The sequence below is a fragment of the Pieris rapae genome, chromosome 1, assembly GCF_905147795.1.
Source record: "Pieris rapae chromosome 1, ilPieRapa1.1, whole genome shotgun sequence".
NCBI lineage: Eukaryota > Metazoa > Arthropoda > Insecta > Lepidoptera > Pieridae > Pieris > Pieris rapae.
Genome location: NC_059509.1, coordinates 7,916,598 through 7,934,959, shown reverse-complemented (window position 1 = coordinate 7,934,959; position 18,362 = coordinate 7,916,598). Strand labels below are relative to the sequence as shown.

The 18,362-nt window shown below is 30.6% G+C and overlaps 5 protein-coding genes across 5 annotated transcripts; 3 read left to right on the top strand and 2 right to left on the bottom strand.

The window, feature by feature from the left end:
• Positions 1 to 71: 71 nt before the first annotated feature.
• Positions 72 to 1,846, top strand: LOC111003829 (6-pyruvoyl tetrahydrobiopterin synthase). Its single transcript, XM_022274547.2, has 4 exons — positions 72 to 263; positions 486 to 565; positions 753 to 898; positions 1,130 to 1,846. The coding sequence occupies exons 1-4, from the start codon at positions 196 to 198 to the stop codon at positions 1,337 to 1,339; spliced, it is 504 nt and encodes a 167-aa protein (XP_022130239.1). The 5' UTR covers positions 72 to 195; the 3' UTR covers positions 1,340 to 1,846.
• A 2,369-nt stretch (positions 1,847 to 4,215) lies between these two features.
• Positions 4,216 to 8,684, bottom strand: LOC111003892 (alkaline ceramidase). Its single transcript, XM_022274645.2, has 6 exons — positions 8,548 to 8,684; positions 8,108 to 8,309; positions 7,801 to 7,957; positions 7,625 to 7,724; positions 5,188 to 5,325; positions 4,216 to 4,880 (listed from the first exon to the last, which is right to left on the bottom strand). The coding sequence occupies exons 2-6, from the start codon at positions 8,198 to 8,200 to the stop codon at positions 4,562 to 4,564; spliced, it is 807 nt and encodes a 268-aa protein (XP_022130337.1). The 5' UTR covers positions 8,201 to 8,309; positions 8,548 to 8,684; the 3' UTR covers positions 4,216 to 4,561.
• A 238-nt stretch (positions 8,685 to 8,922) lies between these two features.
• LOC111003905 lies at positions 8,923 to 10,615 on the top strand. The gene is made up of 4 exons (XM_045630805.1): positions 8,923 to 9,580; positions 9,730 to 9,877; positions 10,306 to 10,403; positions 10,489 to 10,615. The coding sequence occupies exons 1-4, from the start codon at positions 9,576 to 9,578 to the stop codon at positions 10,613 to 10,615; spliced, it is 378 nt and encodes a 125-aa protein (XP_045486761.1). The 5' UTR covers positions 8,923 to 9,575.
• A 659-nt stretch (positions 10,616 to 11,274) lies between these two features.
• LOC111003844 lies at positions 11,275 to 14,192 on the top strand. Its single transcript, XM_045630801.1, has 5 exons — positions 11,275 to 11,337; positions 11,404 to 12,226; positions 12,334 to 12,367; positions 12,455 to 12,561; positions 14,158 to 14,192. The coding sequence occupies exons 2-5, from the start codon at positions 11,728 to 11,730 to the stop codon at positions 14,190 to 14,192; spliced, it is 675 nt and encodes a 224-aa protein (XP_045486757.1). The 5' UTR covers positions 11,275 to 11,337; positions 11,404 to 11,727.
• Positions 11,367 to 18,045, bottom strand: LOC111003843 (proteasomal ATPase-associated factor 1). The gene is made up of 6 exons (XM_022274568.2): positions 17,844 to 18,045; positions 17,458 to 17,774; positions 17,170 to 17,386; positions 16,475 to 16,607; positions 14,988 to 15,152; positions 11,367 to 14,567 (listed from the first exon to the last, which is right to left on the bottom strand). Exons 1-6 carry the CDS (start codon positions 17,894 to 17,896, stop codon positions 14,271 to 14,273), a joined length of 1,182 nt encoding a protein of 393 aa, XP_022130260.2. The 5' UTR covers positions 17,897 to 18,045; the 3' UTR covers positions 11,367 to 14,270.
• Positions 18,046 to 18,362: the final 317 nt, after the last annotated feature.

The following is an 18,362-nucleotide window of genomic DNA, read 5'->3' as shown; positions in this document are numbered from 1 at the left end:
ATCAAATGAGTGATAGGAGTTGACAGTAAACTGAAATGCCAATTTGTGAACATAGTCCTAGTCTTTGATTGTGAAATAATTTATAATTTTATTTAGTTATCGTAGTTACGTTTCACTGTGAGGACTTGTTTGAATATTTTAGTTACAGAAATATAAGTATATCTTATTATTAACATAATTGATAACAGAATAGAGATGACTTCCTTACCTATTGTGTCAATAACAAGAAGAGAAACCTTCAGTTCATGCCATCGATTACACAGGTTTGCTTATTTTCGAAGTAACTATGTATATTAAATATTGCGACATTATAACTCGTTCTATAGCTGTACCACGGTATCCATAATAGCGTTTATTATTAATTATCAAGAAAAACTAATCAACTGATGATAATACAAACTAACATATGGTCTTTAACCTTTTTATCGGATTTTTGTCTATTTTAGTTCACTATTTGGTAATAACAATTTTTATTATGTTTCCAGCCCGTTTTTAGGTGACGAAGAGAACAAAAAATTATATGGAAAATGTAACAATCCTAATGGACATGGTCATAATTATGTTGGTAATAATAATCCTTAATTAACTTTCTTTATTAATATATTGCACAGCTTTTATGCTTGGGTGAACAAGAATCCAATACATGTTGCTTATTCTTTTTTTACGCCTGTATAATTAAATAGGCTATCATATTGCAAATGTATGCAATCTACAATTAATTTCAAATATCTAAATGTATCCTTTATTTTTAGTGCTTGTAACAGTAAAGGGTCCTGTAGATCCACAAACAGGAATGGTGATGAATGTACATGATCTAAAACAATACATGAAAGATGCAATAATGGATCCACTTGATCATAAAAATCTGGATCAAGATGTGCCATACTTTAAAGCTGTTGTAAGTTAAAATATGCCTAATTGACAATAATTGATGCTGAAAAAGTAAAAGTGATGAAGAATACAAAGTATCTTCTGTTTAACCTCTAGGACTATTCTTAAATTTATCTTGTAAAATAAGTATTGTATGATGACCCTTATTTTCTTAATACAATCTATAAAAGCAGTAAGTTTTGTTTAGATTTATGAACATAAGGAGTTCTATGTAATAAAATAACAAATAAAATTACAGGTGAGTACTACTGAAAACTTGGCAATTTTTATTTGGGATCAATTGCAAAAGTTAATGCCAAAGCCACAATTGCTACATGAAGTAAAAATTTTGGAGACTGAAAAGAATCATGTTGTGTATCGTGGAGGGACTACATTTCCCCGCAAAAAGGTGGACTCTTCTCACTTACATCCGGGAAACCATAACCATGTGTCTTCTGATTCTGACTAGTTAAGTTCACCTAAACTAAAATGATAAAGGAAAAATATATGGTTATCACATTAATTTCACATATGGACAGCATTAATTTGAGTTTCTTACAGTTTTGGTTTCCAATTACCATAATAATCTCAATTAAATTTTATTCTCTATGTAATATAAATTTGTGTTGAATTACTATAAAAATTGAATATTCATCATTTTGTTACCTAGTATTTTTTATTGGTTATGCAAATGTTGCATTCCAACCAATGTTTGTGGTGTAGAAATGTGAATAGAATGAATAGATGGAATTTATGAATCTGACTATTTTTATACTGCCATTTTAAAAAGGCCATTCCATTATGACATTAGGTTAAGAGTTGCTAGTCTACTACGAAAATGTTTATGCTCCACTATTATATAATTAAAATAATGATGTTATTCTAGCGCACAGTTTATTTAGCAATTGGTGTGGCTTGCATTTTTTAAATGCTACCTTTTGTATGTTTCTTTTAATAAAAATTTTATATCAATTTTTTTAAAGATTTTTATTAATTTTCCACCCAAACCTTTATTCCTTATAGGGCGGCCCATACCGCTACACAATATTTTTACTGTGCAATAAGATTGACAAACCATTAACGTCAATATATTCATGAGAGAAACATGTCTGACGATGAAGTTATATCTGCAGCCAAAACAGTGAACTGAAAAAATATTGCGCAATACTAACCCTACACAGTACAAAAAATACATATTGCGCAATAAAATTTAAGCTTGCTCAAATTTCTGTTCAATCATTGCGCAATTTTTCAATATTATCCCTACACTGCTAATAATATTGTACAATCAACTATAGGTATTGTGCAATATTATTGTAGATGTATGGGCCCGCCTAAGTGTTAGAAAAAAATTAAAAATAATTGAATCATCCCCAATTCTTTTTAATGTACATTTAACTGTATGTAACAAAACTATACTGACGGACTCATAAACTGCATCAAACTTCAGGATTACTTTGAAATGATTTTTTTAATAAGTACCTATGCAATTTTTTTAGATCAAATTATATAAATATGAAGAGACTGCCCCATAATCTTAAAAAAAAAACAATATTTTAAAATAGAACTGCAGTAAAACATATGAATATAGCCGGGAAAAGAAAATTTACTATTATAGTAGTATCAGATCACACATTTGCGTGTTCTTTAAAATTGCTTCTTATTGATTTTTTATTCTTTTGACATTGAATTGTTGTTACCACCAGAATTATTGGGTTAGCTTTTTAAATCATCGAAAGTACCATAATATGGATACTTCGTCGGAACAAGCTGCTCAAATGGTACCATTGGTGCGGGAGGGCTTGGATCAACGAAAGATTGGTAGAAATTTAAATTTAAGCCAGTCTACGGTTTCTAGAATATAGAAAAGGTTTGTGGAGACAGGTTCTTACAAAAGGAGATGGTGATGGGACGTGGTACAGGCAGAACTTGAGTAACCGGTCGTGATGATCGATTTATTGTTACAACTTCCCTGCGAAATCGTTTCCTCACGTCAATTGACATCAAAACAGAGCTAAATGAAGTGCGTGGAGTAAACGTTAGTGCACGAACAATAAGAAGGTTAAAGGAAGCGGATATCACCTCTTTTAGATCAGCAAATGGTCCAAAGTTGTCTGTAACTCACAGACACGCTCGCTTAAGATTTGCGCGTGATCACTTAAATTGGATGGGCCTCCGTATTGTTCACAGACGAGTGTAGGACATGTTTATATGGTGCAGATGATCGCTGTCTATCGTCGACGTGGACATTGAGGAGCGTGTTCCTTTGGAGGCGGTTCGTGCATGGTCTGCGATGTCATATCGATTAACGGGCGAACAGAACTTGTGTTCATAGACATGGTCCGTCATAACGGTAGTAGAGGGGGTTTGACTGCACATCGCTGCATAACAGTGATCTTAGAAGATCACGTGGTGCCTTACATGGGATTTATAGGCGAAAAAAACTTTAATGCAGTATAATGCCCGGCCGCACGGTGATGCACAAGTTCTACAATATTGCACAGAGGTTGGGATACGTACAATGAATTCGCCAGCACGCACCCCAGATCTTAATGCCATTGAACATCTATGCGAGAAATTCTGTACCTACGACAATGGCACGAGTAAGAACAGCACTTTCAGAAGAATAGGACAATATTCCGCAAGATGTTTTAATAACCTTAATCAAATCTATGCATAACCGATTAGAACCCATAACAAGGGCATGTGGAGGTAATAGGTACACCTTATTAAAACATTTTAAAAAACCCTAGCATAAAGTTTGTGTCTATTGTTAAAACCAATTTTTTTATTAATTAATTTCTGTTTTTCTTCAAAAAAGTTTTAAGGTTCTTTCCAGTACATAAATTTAAACTAAAGGATATATTACCTATGTACCCTACACAGTTAGTTAACGAACCAATCTAGACGTTTCTATTTAAATCTGTGTAGAAAGTTTGCATGCTTGGTTAAAATATTTATGTATTTCAAAGTTGTTTTTTACTTTGATGCAGTTTATGAGTCCGTCAGTGTATATCATGAATAGTTGTGGATCATTTTTAATAACAAACAAATCTTTAGAATCTGGTATGAACGTACAATGTATTCCACAATAATATATACTCATAAATGATCCTAGAATATTTCTGATAATTAATCATTATTATCTTATAATAATAATTATCTGATAATTAGTAAATCTTGTGTTGTACGCCCGAAATGAAAATAGGTGTATACAAAATGCATGTATATTGTAGCAAATTATAAAATTTATTTCATCACTATATGTCATTATACAAAATATTAATGCATAAATTACAAAAAGGTCAATACAAAAAATTACAACTTTTTTTAAATAATATTGTAATAATAAACTTGGCAATATTAATTATTGAACTAGTACACACTTCATACATTAGTATTTGAATAAAATATATTTTATGTGTGTGAAAAATGTATAATAGTATAAAATATGACAAACAATTAGTTAAAACTAATAAACTAATTAAAAATTCATCAGTTTTGTACCAAGCTAGCTACCAAATGAAACGGTATACTTTTATTGATTTAGTAACTTAAATAAATACTTTGGAAATCTTAAAAACTACAAATTGCACTTAATCACTGTTAGTAAAACTATACATCACAGATAGTATATACTGATAATAAAATCATTTCAGGCTAAGTCACAAAAGTAAATTTAAAAAAAAAATTAAATAGCTAAATTATCCTTTTTGTACGGATGTTTTATTGTTATATATGGTATTCCTAATTCAAAATCATTTTTCGGCCAGTATTTTAATTGCGGCTTCTGCTCCGGCCTCTCTTCAGAAACATTAAAATATGCGTAAAGAACTAAGGCTGTATAACTTGCGATGAAGATGAGAATGTGCCAGGCTCCATGCAGGTACGGGAAGTTTATATAAAGCCAGGCGTCACAGAACATTCGGTCGATAATCCAGCAGAACATTGCCAGAAGACTCACAGCAACACATCGCAGACCGAGACGGTAAACGCGCGCACATTTTACTCTGGAAACATTATGTCATTAGATAGCTGTATCGTGTTACTTCGTGCTCGCATTTATCATGTCTCTATTTGATTATTGTTTGAATTGTTTAAGGAAATTATAGGCGGAAGAGGCAATTTGACAAAACTAAATTGTTCTTAAAAATAATCTATATAATATATACCTATAACATGACTTTAAAATTATTTTTCTTTAACTTCGTTTATATTATTTATTATTTTATTTTTTTAATAATAAAATATTTACCTTTGAATTTGTATTAATACGATAATAATTATAATGCATTTCAAGCTAATAGAAAAACATACCTTTTTAATTCTTTGCAAAGAAATACAAGTGCTGGTACTGCCAGAGTCATCAGAGCGAACGCATTGGCTTTTGGATGCATCACGAGAAATCCCGTCGATAACACGGAGAATACGCTAGCAAATAACGCTAACAATCTCCTAAAACACAATATTTTTGTATGTCAGACAAAATAATAGAAACGTATTCAACTATAGAAAATTGTTTTGTACACAAATAGAGACATAAAGGCATTAGGATCAGCTCTCGGTCCCTTTCACCATTAAACAGTGATTGATATGTATAATTTCAAAGCAATCTCGAATCGAGATCGTTACTTCAAGACCTTGTAGGATTAAGAAATTCAATTCCGCGAATAGTTTCAGATACGACATTTTTATAACTTCCTACTATTTATTATTAATAAGGTATATATAATATATCACGAAACATATTCATTCGTTATTTTAATTCAAGTTAGAATATCCGACATATTTAGGATTGATTTTGGAAATACCTTCCTAAGAAGCAAGGAGCATCGACAGTACTGACTGCTTCCCGCCATATGTTTTGTTTCCAAGAGCAAAAAAAAATGTCTCAGGCTTAACACTGGTTGGTACTAGCATGAGTAAGCTATTAAGTTTAAGCGAACTGTGAAAAGGTACCCCACTTATATAGATTCATCTCTTCTTTATGAGTGATACCTAGCGAATGACTTTTAGCTTCTCTCAGAGTTTTCTAATTCCTCTTGAAGAGTCGTGGTGGTTTTTATTGCAGTTGACGCGTTTAAAAGGGTAACAGACAATATAATTGTTTGATTATATTTTTAATTTCCTTGCATATGAAATATTTTCTAAGCAAATGGAAAATTTCGTAGCCTTTCAACAGTTCCAAGTCATCAATTTAGTACATAGATATGACTACACTGCTGTTGTTTATTTGACGCACAGAAATACGCTCGTTGATTGAAGAGATTATCTACTTTATCTCGTTAATCCAACGAGATTTCGTCATAATACGCCTCGGAATTGATCTCGAAAAGTGGCACGATATCTTGCGGGATCGGGATTGCATTACCTACTTGGTAACTTAGTCTTAACCGAATAGATATATACATGATGTACAAGAGAGTGTAAGCTTCTCAAAATAATTTCGCTTAATTATCTGAAACGTGTGCAGTACATGTCGAAGACTAATTGTTGTAAAATGCAACAACCATAAGGCGAAACTATAATAAAATAACTGTGTGGAATTACCACGAACTTATTGATAAGAATGTATTGCAATAAACCATGTGAAATTCATAGGACGTATTACTCCGGGAATGCGGATTACGAATTCTGCACACGCGATATTAAAGGTCAAATTTGTAGGCATTTCTAATCACCAGTTGTAGGCCATTACCTAATTCTGATAAGGGTCAAATAGGACAACATTGTTGGCACATACCAATGTGATATCTGAGGACATTTGCACTTAGAGTACTTATATTTTGAAATCTTTTCCTATTTGTATCTAATACATTTTTGGCGAGGATTTTTTAACAGCTATAATTCTAAGTTAACGTACTGACGTCAAACAAAACAAAACCAATCTATGTGTGCTTCCACACGGGCATTTCTTTTTAGTTTATTTTTGGAATGGTTTTTATATATTTTAAATATCTATATATAAAATCTTTTAAAATAATACGGAAAATATTTATTTTAGCATTTAAAATTATTAACACTGCTAATTTACTTTTATATTAGCTAGGTGAACCCTGACATCGTATGTTCGAATCCTGACTGAGCATCAATAGAATTTTTATTAAAGTGCAATTACTTACTGACTTGCTGGTAAAATGAGCTTAAACATCATAAGACTTAGCAGAGAAAGATTAATCTTTATGGAATTAACTCCATGCCCTAGAGTGCGACTTGATATCGTACATAAAAATAATTCCAAGAGTTAAGAATAAAGGATGATCTACAACAATTATGTAATCAAAAAAATTGCATCCTAATATTTGTAGATTAAGTGCAATTGCAAGTATTACAATTTTCATTGTTCAGTTTAGCCTTCAAATAATGCTAAGATGTTTAAACATACTTAAGGTTGCCTAGTCATGCAATAATCCCATTATCACCAAATAATGTTAGCTTTTATATAACAAATATACAATTGTTTTCCTTAAAAGTTATTTGTTGGTTAATGGACTGAAGTTGAAATATTTTTTTGTAAAACCATATAAATCAAGAGAAAAAAAAAGTGAATCAAACAGGTCAATATGCTACCAACTATTTGCATAGCATTTCACACACCACTTTATCAGCGATAATAATAAGTAGGTTAACAATAGGTTTCATAGCTAGTTTATGGTTCACATAATAATAATAATTTATGAGCCCAATATGAGCCAGAGCCAGAATACTTTAAATATAAAATAGTAATCTGAATTATATGTAGAAAAAAACTTACCTATTACCACCTAAGAAACTTGGAAAATATCTTTTTGGAAAAAATGTTGCAAATGCTGCCATGAACACCCAAAGTATTGCTAACTCATCTAGAAGTTGCCCTGTAAGTAAATAGTTGTGCTGTGAGTTTAGGTTTACATTAGCATATTTCAGTTATAAAAATATTTAACTACTTACCAACTAAACTTAAGGTAGCATGAAAATAGGCAGAACTTAACCCAACCACCATTAACAACAACCATAAGACATTAATTGCAGGATTAAAGAACTTTGCATAGCCTTGAAATAGGTGTATTAATACTGGGGGAAGTAAGAAGAAGAGAACATTGCTTATCTGAAAAATATATGTAATTAAAAAATTATTAAGAGTTCTTATTAGAAAACCAAATTAATTAAAAATTCTTATTTTATATAAATATTTATTAATAATTGAAAAGAATGAAGTGTGTTGTAGCTTAAAAAATTATAATTAAATGTTACTTACTGTATTAACAAACTCTGCTATCATAGGTGTAATAGAATAGTTAGATTCACACCAATCCACTGGCGAACTGCCACGTTCTAAATGCGACCACATCTTTTAGTCTTTTGTTCTGAACTAGTCAATAACAGATGTTATTGTACTCTCAGGTAACAGTACCAAATGCACGGGGCAATGAACTTGTAATTTTTCAATAAAGCTGTATCTACGAAATTCATAGATTGATTTTAAATTCGTTAGTTTTACCTTATATAGTATAACAATGAACCTTACGTTCGTTCTAGCTTATTATTACTAAAACACTGTGAAGTGTGAATGACTGTATATTGTATTTAAATCAAAGAAGCGAGTAAGCATAATTTCTATACACCTTGACAGTTACTAGTATTTTAATATTATTTTAATTTGAGAGCCAACACATAAAGTTAAATAAATCAGCGCACCTAAATACGTGTTTCAGTAACACATCTGTAAAAATATGTTGTAATATCTTGCATTAGTATTGCAGTGAGCAGTCACTATATATTTTTGTTGACCAAACAATGAAATTATTTGTTATTGCCTCCACAGACTACAGTTGCCTCGTAAGTCATAACACTTGTATATATAACTTATATATTATGTATATTTGTATGTATTTGTGCTATAAAATGTAATATCCATATGTTTAACGATAACTCAGAATGTCTATAGGTTTCCTATAAAAATCCTTAAATTAAAAATCGTTTGTACGTATCGATATCCAAAATGTCGAAATACTAGTATACTGTCGTCTGACGTCTCCCCAAAAGTTTACATTTTTGAAATCTCCCGCCAACTGCGAGTGTTACTTGTTAAATTAAAACAGTATTCTGTTTCTACTTTCTGTAGAAGCTTCAAGATGATAACTACTGATTAAATACTTTATTCTTCTTTAAACTACTTATGTTTATAAAATTAAGTGCCACTGTCGGTGGTTTCGGTATGTAAGATGTTTTTAACTGAAGAAGGTTATCGATTCGTCGTGTAATTTTTAGAATTCTAGGCCTACGAGATTTGTACCTATTATGAAACAAAGACCTTAAATTTTCTGTAAATTCTGTGATCACGTCTCCTATAGAATAAATAAAAATAAAATGGGTTCTGGTATGTAAAATGTAGAGTATATTTTTTCTTAGAACAAGAATTACGTATAGGATTAAATTATATATGTACAATTTTAAGTATGGACAGTCCCATGTCACTATCTAATGCGTGTTAAATATTTATACTCAGTATAAAGCTGCATAAACAACTTTCTTCAATAACTTAAAGTGTAATTTCAGAATATTTTGAAACAAATTCTCTAGACTTTACCGAATTTTGGGCCAACACAGGCGTGAATAGCGAAGTCCTTCGCGGGGCAAAGCTACGGGAGGAGAAACCCAACTGTAGCAAAAATCAAGAACAGTTTACGCCAGTTTATGTCAATATAAACAGCTATGGAAAGAAGATGCAGTATGTTTTATACGAATATAGCCTAAGAATATAATATATAATCGATTTAATTATTATATCTTTTTTTAATAAAAAAATACTACTTACTTAATTTTTTTTGTGAAATGTTGTAGCAGCATAGTTCAAAATTCAACTTCCTTTTACTATAGTAATCATAGGCGTAGCAAACGTAAATCAGGTATAAATACAAAGGAGTATAGCAGATGTCCAATGAGAATAGCAGAACTAGCTATTCCGACAAAGCGTCAATGTCTTGATACTTGGAGAAATAGAGGAAAGACTCTCCCTAACTTCATGGTAGGTATTAAACTTTTAACTTTCTTAATCAATTACATTTTATTGAAATTATTAGAAATGTCATATATTTTTCTATTTCTATATATAATAAATATATCTATATCCGAGTGTCTAGCGGTATGAACCTCTGTAAGGCACGGTCTCCTAACAAATATTTCGACTCTCGTACATAGGTACTTACCTATATCTGATGCACTTTTCGCGTTACGTTGATTTGTAACGTCATTAATAAGAAAATATTGGCTTATTAAATAAAAAATAATTTACTATTATTAAACGTTTGTAGAGTAACCAAGGAATACCAAACACTCCTGGTAGTGGCTATTGCGAAAGTATGAGATGCTAATATATTTGCAAATTTATACAAAAGTTTATACGTTCTAATATTTTGTTTTAGAGGTGTTGTACTTAATTAATTGTCTTTTTAGGTAGACAGGTTGCGACAACACGTTATGGATGCAAAACCCGTGGTCCATATTAATGATGCAATTTATTGCTTTAAATCTCAAAAAGTCAAACGATCAAGGTACTTCCTGGTGTAACATTCTTTTAATAATAATTTATACAATGTAGTAGTTGATGCAATTTTCATGATTCTCATTTTTATTCAGATCAAATAAATTAAAGTTTATAAAGAAAGGAAACTTCGATAAAGCCAAATTATTCTGCGCTTTTTTTGGGCATAGAATTGTATTGAAGTTATTGCCATCGGGACGAATACCAATACAAAAGAGGTAAAAAATTTAATAACGAACATCAAAACGGGTAAGAAATAATGTGTTTATATTAATAATATTTTCAGTCTGAAAAATCTTACCGAAATCGTAAGCAATGACATCGAACATCTTCTTCAAAGAAGAAATAGAAGTACCAGTAGTATTCATAAAAAAATACGAAACGAAATATCAGAAAAGGTACCATGAGTTAATGATTTTTTTACTGAATCTTGTTTATTTAGACATCGTTATCTTATCGCGTGTCGCAATATTGAACGTCAAAACAAATCTATAGTGACGTTACGACTTAAAACAAAGTAAAGTTAAATTAAAAGAAAAAATATTAAGTAATAATTTCTCACCCTTTTGTGTTAAGTATGAAATATACACACACGTTCTATGCATGTTCAATTCATAAGTAATTTTGTGTATGAAATGAAAATGAAATCTTTTAAAACTTTCAAATTAAACAGTGTTTAAAAAAATTCATGTTTAACCCTTACAATCCAATAGTTAGTAAGTCCTATTTCAAATTTTCCAGGTGACTGTTTGGATTGCGAGTGTTCTTGATGACTCGGAGATTAATTTAATGATGGATGACTTTGAAGGCAACTAAAATTATTTTAAAAAATCAACTTAGAATATTCGATATAAATATTAATAAACTAAATTTCATTTTTAGACTTAGAAGAAAAGGAAGGACATGTATGGGATATAATCGATGATCTGATTGAAGCAGTAGTTGTAAGTCTTTGTAATCAAGTAAAAGTACCAATGTTTATAATATGTAATTATTCATGTTATTTTCAGGATTATTGCAAATCTGAAAGCATATCGTACCTAGAAGAGAATTATCCATCGGAAACCAGTAGTTTCAATTCATCAATTTTATCATTAAACAAAGTTACTTTAAACAAACTAAGTTACGATGACATAAATATAGACAACATAGCTTTAAATACAAATGAATACAAAATTATAGATGTTATTCTATTGGATATAATTGACAGCGTTTGTGGATATGACAGTCAAATAAATGGTTTTGTTAATAATCTTCTTGATAACACAGTATCAGAAGTCATAGCCATCAATAAAGAGGAAATAAATGCAAATGATGTTATAAATACCAAAGACATGGCTGGTTTGCCTAAAATGGTTATTTTAGATCAAGCTGTGAATGAGTTTATATCTAATGATACTGAAATAATAGTTGTTGATAAGTTAACAGATACACCAGAAAGCAACCCTAGCAAATTAGACAACAGAGCAACAACAACAAATACAGACGAAAAAAATGATTTTGACAACCAAACTTACTACGATGTGCCCAAAGATACAAGCACTCACAGTGCAGATAATAATATCATAAAAGAAAGTAATAATAGTGAAAACGAAGAAAGCGTTACTAATAGAGAAAATGTACAAATAATAGAAAGTCCCGATAACACCCATACAGAGCAAATACAAGAGGACGACGTTTTGAATAAGCTCATAGTAACTGAAACAATACCACCTGTCGAATACGGGTTAGATACAAATGTCAGCACAGAAAATATTCAATTAGAGCTAAAACATTCAGATGAATGGCCCGACGATAGTTTAAAAAAAGTAAAATTTTCTGATACAAATATCGGTAATTATATGTATAGTGCAATTGAATCGATAGGACTTCTACCTGACCATGCTTTTAAAATTTATTATATATTCTTTAGTAATTGATAGATATCACTTAAATTTCAGGAAACGAACAACGGCCAATAGACGGTGATTCCATGTAAGAAGTTTATAAACTTTATTGTAGGTTACAAAGACAAATAAATTAAATTTTTACATTTTAAATTGCATTTATTATGTATTATAGGTACAATAAAAATGAGACCACCTTTATGCACAAAAAACTTTCATCGAGCTCTCAAAGAAACTACTTTAAACATATTAATTTTTCCCCTCCAAATACACACCTTCTATGTGAGTCAAAACACTTATTTATATTATCAACATTTAAATGTTCTTTTAAGAATATGTATTGCATTGTTAAATTGTATTATATCTATTTAGATAATGTTGACGAAACATGGCCTGAAAACTTTTTTCCTCTAACAACAAAACTTTCTGCTACCGTTAGCAAGTCCGTAATATCATTAGGTTTCATTAATGAAGCAGATGAGAAATCAATTCCCTCTCCTATTACTTTAAAAGAGAAGGAACAAAATGTTGAAAAACAATTTGTGACAAAGCTTTCTAATTTAAGTGAGGAAATTTTCAAAGACAGTGATGATTTACAAAAGACCTTTTTGCGAAATATATGTGATGCATATACAGCTATAGAACCGAAAGATGAAGATTCATATCATACTACACAAGGAAGTGATTCTGTTTGCTTAAACATAAAAAGGTCACACGAAAAGGGTGATAATGGAGATAGTAAATTAATACTCATAAATGATGTCGACAAATCACAGAATAATCGAAAATTAACAGTCAAAGTTTTGTCGTGTATTAACATTGCTTCAGAAATTGAAGATTCATCAGCAAAAGGTCTCACCAAAGAAAAACAAATACAAACAGATTCAGAGAAAATAAAGTTAAATCCAAGTATGTATTTTTAATATGAAGAAATAGAATGTAATCTAACTTTATAGATTTTAGAGGATTTTCAATCAAAGCACATTTGACATAAGTAACTCAGTTCTCCAATAACTTACAATTCGAACATAAAACCCAAGTTAACCTAATGATATACGTTAAATCTTCGATTGGTCATCTTTGGATATTTAATTATTATAGGTTTCATTGTCATTAATTAAAGGTCTTCTCGGTAGAGCCTACTTTTTAAACGAAAGATAACTGGGCTTTCCATTGAAATAAATTTCTCGTCCGACCAGTATACCGGTTAATATCAATAATTACTTCTCATTGTATAAATGTTTACCGAATAAAACTAAAATAATATTTCCAGAATACAAACCAATACGACAACACGAGGTACGTATTATGTGCAAGGGACTTTACAATGTTGTTATAAATATGGAAAAATGGTTAAATTGGATAATTTGTGTAACAAACATCGTAACTGCAAAATTACGACAAAATGGTATTAATCGATCTATGTTGAACGGCTAGCATTTCATATCTCCTGAATTACAATAACAAATTTTTTTTTGCAGAAGCAAATAGTATAAAAACACGAAAAGATAAAGATGATTATTTAAAAGAGTGGTTACAATTAAAGAATAGCGTTGATTCCGATAGGAAAGTATGGCACCATTTATACAAAAGGCTTTGTATTGGTATAAACCATTACAAACATTATTTCAAAGAGAACAATCCTAAGGTGCGTTATAAGATAACAAGTAATCAACCAACCTTTTCATTTTTTTTTGCTGGTTGAAGTCACATTATTTTAATCATCAAACTTTCATTATTATGCATTATTTATTTTTATTTCCAAAAACGATACTTGCGAAAAAAGGCGTATATTTCTCAAAATTAGTTGGGTTTGGCATACAATTTAAATTTACTTTCAATTTCTTAGTAAATAACCTCAATTTATTACCTTTTCAGATCAAGCCATTACAACTAAAATCTTGTATATGTAGGGACTCGTGTTTTTTATTAAATCGCAAGTAATACATCAATTATAATAAAAATATTCTCTGCGCAATGCCTTTCACTTGTTACTTAAAATGTACACTTATTTGGTTAAAATCATATTTTCTCACATTTGTATCACGACAACCTACAAAAATCCATTTACTATTGAATGATAAATCTCTTATGCCATCACAGTCGGAGCCTGTTAACTGCACTCTCACAGAGTGAAAGTCATCTTGCACTGAGAGCACAGCACAATTCCCGTCCTGTCTACCAACCACATACAGGCCATTCATGAGAACACCCATACAAAGAATTGGGCTAGCAGACTCATGTATTTCTTTTATTATTTCACCATCTGCCACTTTTAAATGTATAATCTGAAACATAAAAAATATTTTTGTTACAAATTTCCTTTCATTAACTTCAGTTTAACCATGCTGAACCCTAACCTTCTTATTATTCTGAATATCTGCTAATTTTAAGTCAGAAGGAGTATTCTGTGAATTTAATTCAGAAATTGAATTATCTTTTCTAATGGTAAATTAACAATTAGCACTCCAATTCATAACACACAAAATATAAGAGCAGGGCTTTAGCTTATGCTAATGTAACAAATGTTTAAATTAAACTGTACTTAGTCTTCATAATTATTAAACCTCCATGTCCCCATCTGACACAAATATATTTTCCCACTTATTGATCAAAAATAGTTATTATCTCATTTGTAGTAAAAAAACCTTCTCATATTTTAATATTTTACATTTTTGCAATTAAAGAAGTACCCTCAAAAGACTTACTTTTCCATTTGCACATCCCACAATTATGGTTTGTTCAATAATAATGCAGGTGTTGCATGGTGATCCTAACTGTTTATGAAATATTACTTCTCTCTTTGCTATGTGAGCACATACTATTTCACCTGATTCACATCCAATAACTAACAGCTTATTTGCTGTTCCAATCTGTAATAAGTATTTATATATTATTATTTATAAGTAAATACATAATATATTTTAGAAACTCACATACTCATTGTATGCTTATTTCAATTTACGCAGACACGGATTATGGGAAACTGTTACCGCGCCTTCCGTCCATAGCGAACGGATGGGGCTTTTGGGAATTGGGTTTTAGTAGGTAGTTGTCCATTGCACCATGCGGACTGAATCCCTCGTCACTCCCCATGTCGTTTTTAAATCGTTGCCCCGGCGCAGGTGTCAGTAAATTTATTTCCCACAATAAAAAAAGGGATGCATCGATATACCTTTTGCTGATACTATACCGATGCCGATAATTTTTAGTAAAAAATATAAACAGTCACAAACCTTGAATAAGATTGAAGGTTTAGTTATTAAAATAATGAATAAAGACTTATAATGAAATTAAAATAAATAACTGTAATAACTAACATTGATAAGATATTTGTAGTTCTGTATTTTATTTTATTTGGTATCGAAATAATACTACTCGCAATAGCAGTTAAAATCCAACTAAAGTGTCTAGCGAAATGGAATACGTGGGGACAAGGCGAGTGAGAGAAACACACTGAATAAAACGCGGGGATTCCCCGGGAATAGGTAGTGCGCGCCTCATTCGCAACGAACTAGATCAAATAAGTTGCGCGTTTACATTACTTTTTAAAAGAAATTTGAAAGTATCGACGATATATCGGCAAACCCACAGTATCGCTGATTTATCGGTTTCGCATGAATCCCTAGATTAATCAGTAATATTATAAACAACATTTTTATTAAATATTTTTGGGTTATATAGTTGATTTATTGAGGTAGGATATATTAAGTAACAGTATTTACATTTACATTACAATTAATATTACTGATTTTTGATGCTTACATACAATTTTGTTTGATTTTTTCAGATAAATTATTATTATTATTATTATGTATATTGATTGAACTCTGCAATAAAATAATGATCAAGTACGAGAATCACATTTAAGATTACTACTACTACCGTTAGTTAACTATATCTAAAAATTAGCATACTAGGAGTATAGCTCGAAAAATCTGCATTTACTCCACAAAATGCAACAGAATATCCAGCTAAAGTTGTAAAATGTGTCTATATGTGACTTCTAAATAAATACATTAACCAATAGCATCTATATTGTCTCGATCTTCTTTCTGCTCAATCGCTCTATCTCTCTCTTTTCTCATGAAAAAAATGCTGCACATCTTTGTGGCATTCCATAATAATTTTACCCTCATAGGGCTAAAGAAGTTTCACTTCATTACCTTAAATATACTTCATTACAATTACTTACCTCTCTATCATTGTCAACAGTAACTTCATCTTGAGTTACTGTCAATGCACAGCAATTAATAGGGCCTCTATCTTTAATTACATCTTCCAAACATTTTGATTCACCAACATCCCATAACTTTGCTGTACCATCTCTAAAAATATTTTTTGTTCAATAATTATAATGCTTTTGATTATTTACTTAGTAGTTTTTTGATTATTTAAAACTAGCATTATAAATATAATAAATTATATTATGCTGGGCGCCAACCCTATTAGACAATTTGAACAATCAAGTCAAAACTTATTTAATTATGATGCAACACATACAATGAAATATTGCTCTACATAAAATGTATACTTTTTCCACCTGGGGCTAATATAAATTGTCAGCATAGATGACCTCCAAGCAGACAATGAACAATGGGTTTTGGGGAAAAGCATATAATATGTCAGGATCTATTGGTCTATAAAATCTATCTTCAATGAAACAGGCCAGAAATGTATCTGCCTTATAGCCAATAGCATTTAAATCAATCACCAATATTTTGAATTCTTATTTCTAGCAATAATAACTTGAATGAATCGAGGCACTCAGAAGGTCAAAACAAAAAAACTTAAATTCCTCTACTATTATTAATTAATTAAATTAATATATGTACTACAACATAATATATAATTACATAGGAGATCAATTCAATGTAAAATTATATTTACTTGCTAACAGAAATAACATTTCTTCCTTTATCAATTATACAAACGTCTGCAACAGACATGACATGTCCTTTTAGAGTAACAGGGTTAATTCCCGATTGTGCTGACCAAATTTTACATGATCCATCAGCTCCAGCAGATATTAACACCACTCCAGATGGAAAAAACCGACACTTGTAAATAGGGCCACCATGCCCTTTCAAATCCAATAATGTTTCACCTATAATAAATGACAGTTTTTGAATTATCTAGATAAGATAGTGAAGAAAAATAGTGTCAATATATACTTACTAGTTCTGCTATCCCACACTAAAAGCTGGTCACCCTCACAAGATGATACAGTCAGAGAATTTTCAGCAGCACACACAGAAAGTATAGCTTTTTGGTGCAAATCATGGACTTTCGTTGGAGCTACAAATGCAACTTTTAAGTCAGATTCAACATGTCTTAATACAAGACTAAGATTAGAATATGAAATCAATTGAAAGGTTTCCGGTACATGTAATTTGATTTTTACATCTGGCTTATTGAGAGATGTTGTAATTTTATCATGAACACTGTTCATGTTGAGATACTTCATTGATATCCACACCTTACTTTGTGGTAATCTGTAAAAAAATATAATTGTAAGCCTTAGTAATTTATTTTTATTTGTCATTATTTAAATTAAAAGTCACCTTAAAGCGTCGTTCCAATCACACTGAATACTAATAACCGGCAAGCCGGGCATTTTTATGGTATATAATGTTAACAAGTTTACACTAATATACTTAAACTTATGTTTTGTAGTTTGTACTGCGTTAATGAAAAAGAAAACATAACACAAAAAATATTTCAAAAAATGTTATTGTCATTCTTAGCTCATAGTGTTGGGTATCAAGATTTGACATTTGAAATTCCTGACAGATAAATTAGATACTACTAAATTTATTTTATCTTTACTACAGACAAGAAGCTTGCCGCTTAAGAAAAATTATCGAGATAGGCGTACAACTACAACAACTCCTAACGACATCTACTTTAAACCATGTTCAATGTCTTTAAATTTACATCTTAAGAAACAATCACTTTACGATTGCACTCTTGTTCAGATGAATCTGAACCTGTTTCTAACCTAAGACAGTAAAAGAAATCTATGGTTATTTTTATAAGATTCTGTTCATTATATTCATAAATTTTAACAAAATAGTTTCAAT

What these genes read in the sequence shown, in the direction of transcription:
- LOC111003843 (XM_022274568.2), bottom strand. Translation starts at nt 17,896, where the DNA reads ATGCCCGGCTTGCCGGTTATTAGTATTCAGTGTGATTGGAACGACGCT. An exon ending in AGTGTGGGATAGCAGAACTA is followed by an intron (nt 17,387 to 17,457) that starts GTAAGTATATAT and finishes CATTTATTATAG; the next exon opens with GTGAAACATTATTGGATTTG. An exon ending in AATGTTATTTCTGTTAGCAA is followed by an intron (nt 16,608 to 17,169) that starts GTAAATATAATT and finishes AAATATTTTTAG; the next exon opens with AGATGGTACAGCAAAGTTAT.
- LOC111003829 (XM_022274547.2), top strand. Translation starts at nt 196, where the DNA reads ATGACTTCCTTACCTATTGTGTCAATAACAAGAAGAGAAACCTTCAGT. An exon ending in TCATGCCATCGATTACACAG is followed by an intron (nt 264 to 485) that starts GTTTGCTTATTT and finishes TTATGTTTCCAG; the next exon opens with CCCGTTTTTAGGTGACGAAG. An exon ending in TGCCATACTTTAAAGCTGTT is followed by an intron (nt 899 to 1,129) that starts GTAAGTTAAAAT and finishes ATAAAATTACAG; the next exon opens with GTGAGTACTACTGAAAACTT.
- LOC111003905 (XM_045630805.1), top strand. An exon ending in AGACTCTCCCTAACTTCATG is followed by an intron (nt 9,878 to 10,305) that starts GTAGGTATTAAA and finishes TTGTCTTTTTAG; the next exon opens with GTAGACAGGTTGCGACAACA. An exon ending in CAAAAAGTCAAACGATCAAG is followed by an intron (nt 10,404 to 10,488) that starts GTACTTCCTGGT and finishes ATTTTTATTCAG; the next exon opens with ATCAAATAAATTAAAGTTTA.
- LOC111003892 (XM_022274645.2), bottom strand. Translation starts at nt 8,200, where the DNA reads ATGTGGTCGCATTTAGAACGTGGCAGTTCGCCAGTGGATTGGTGTGAA. An exon ending in TAGCAGAGTTTGTTAATACA is followed by an intron (nt 7,958 to 8,107) that starts GTAAGTAACATT and finishes TATATTTTTCAG; the next exon opens with ATAAGCAATGTTCTCTTCTT. An exon ending in CTTTGCAAAGAATTAAAAAG is followed by an intron (nt 4,881 to 5,187) that starts GTATGTTTTTCT and finishes TAATGTTTCCAG; the next exon opens with AGTAAAATGTGCGCGCGTTT.
- LOC111003844 (XM_045630801.1), top strand. Translation starts at nt 11,728, where the DNA reads ATGGCTGGTTTGCCTAAAATGGTTATTTTAGATCAAGCTGTGAATGAG. An exon ending in ATTTTCTGATACAAATATCG is followed by an intron (nt 12,227 to 12,333) that starts GTAATTATATGT and finishes CTTAAATTTCAG; the next exon opens with GAAACGAACAACGGCCAATA. An exon ending in CCAATAGACGGTGATTCCAT is followed by an intron (nt 12,368 to 12,454) that starts GTAAGAAGTTTA and finishes TATGTATTATAG; the next exon opens with GTACAATAAAAATGAGACCA.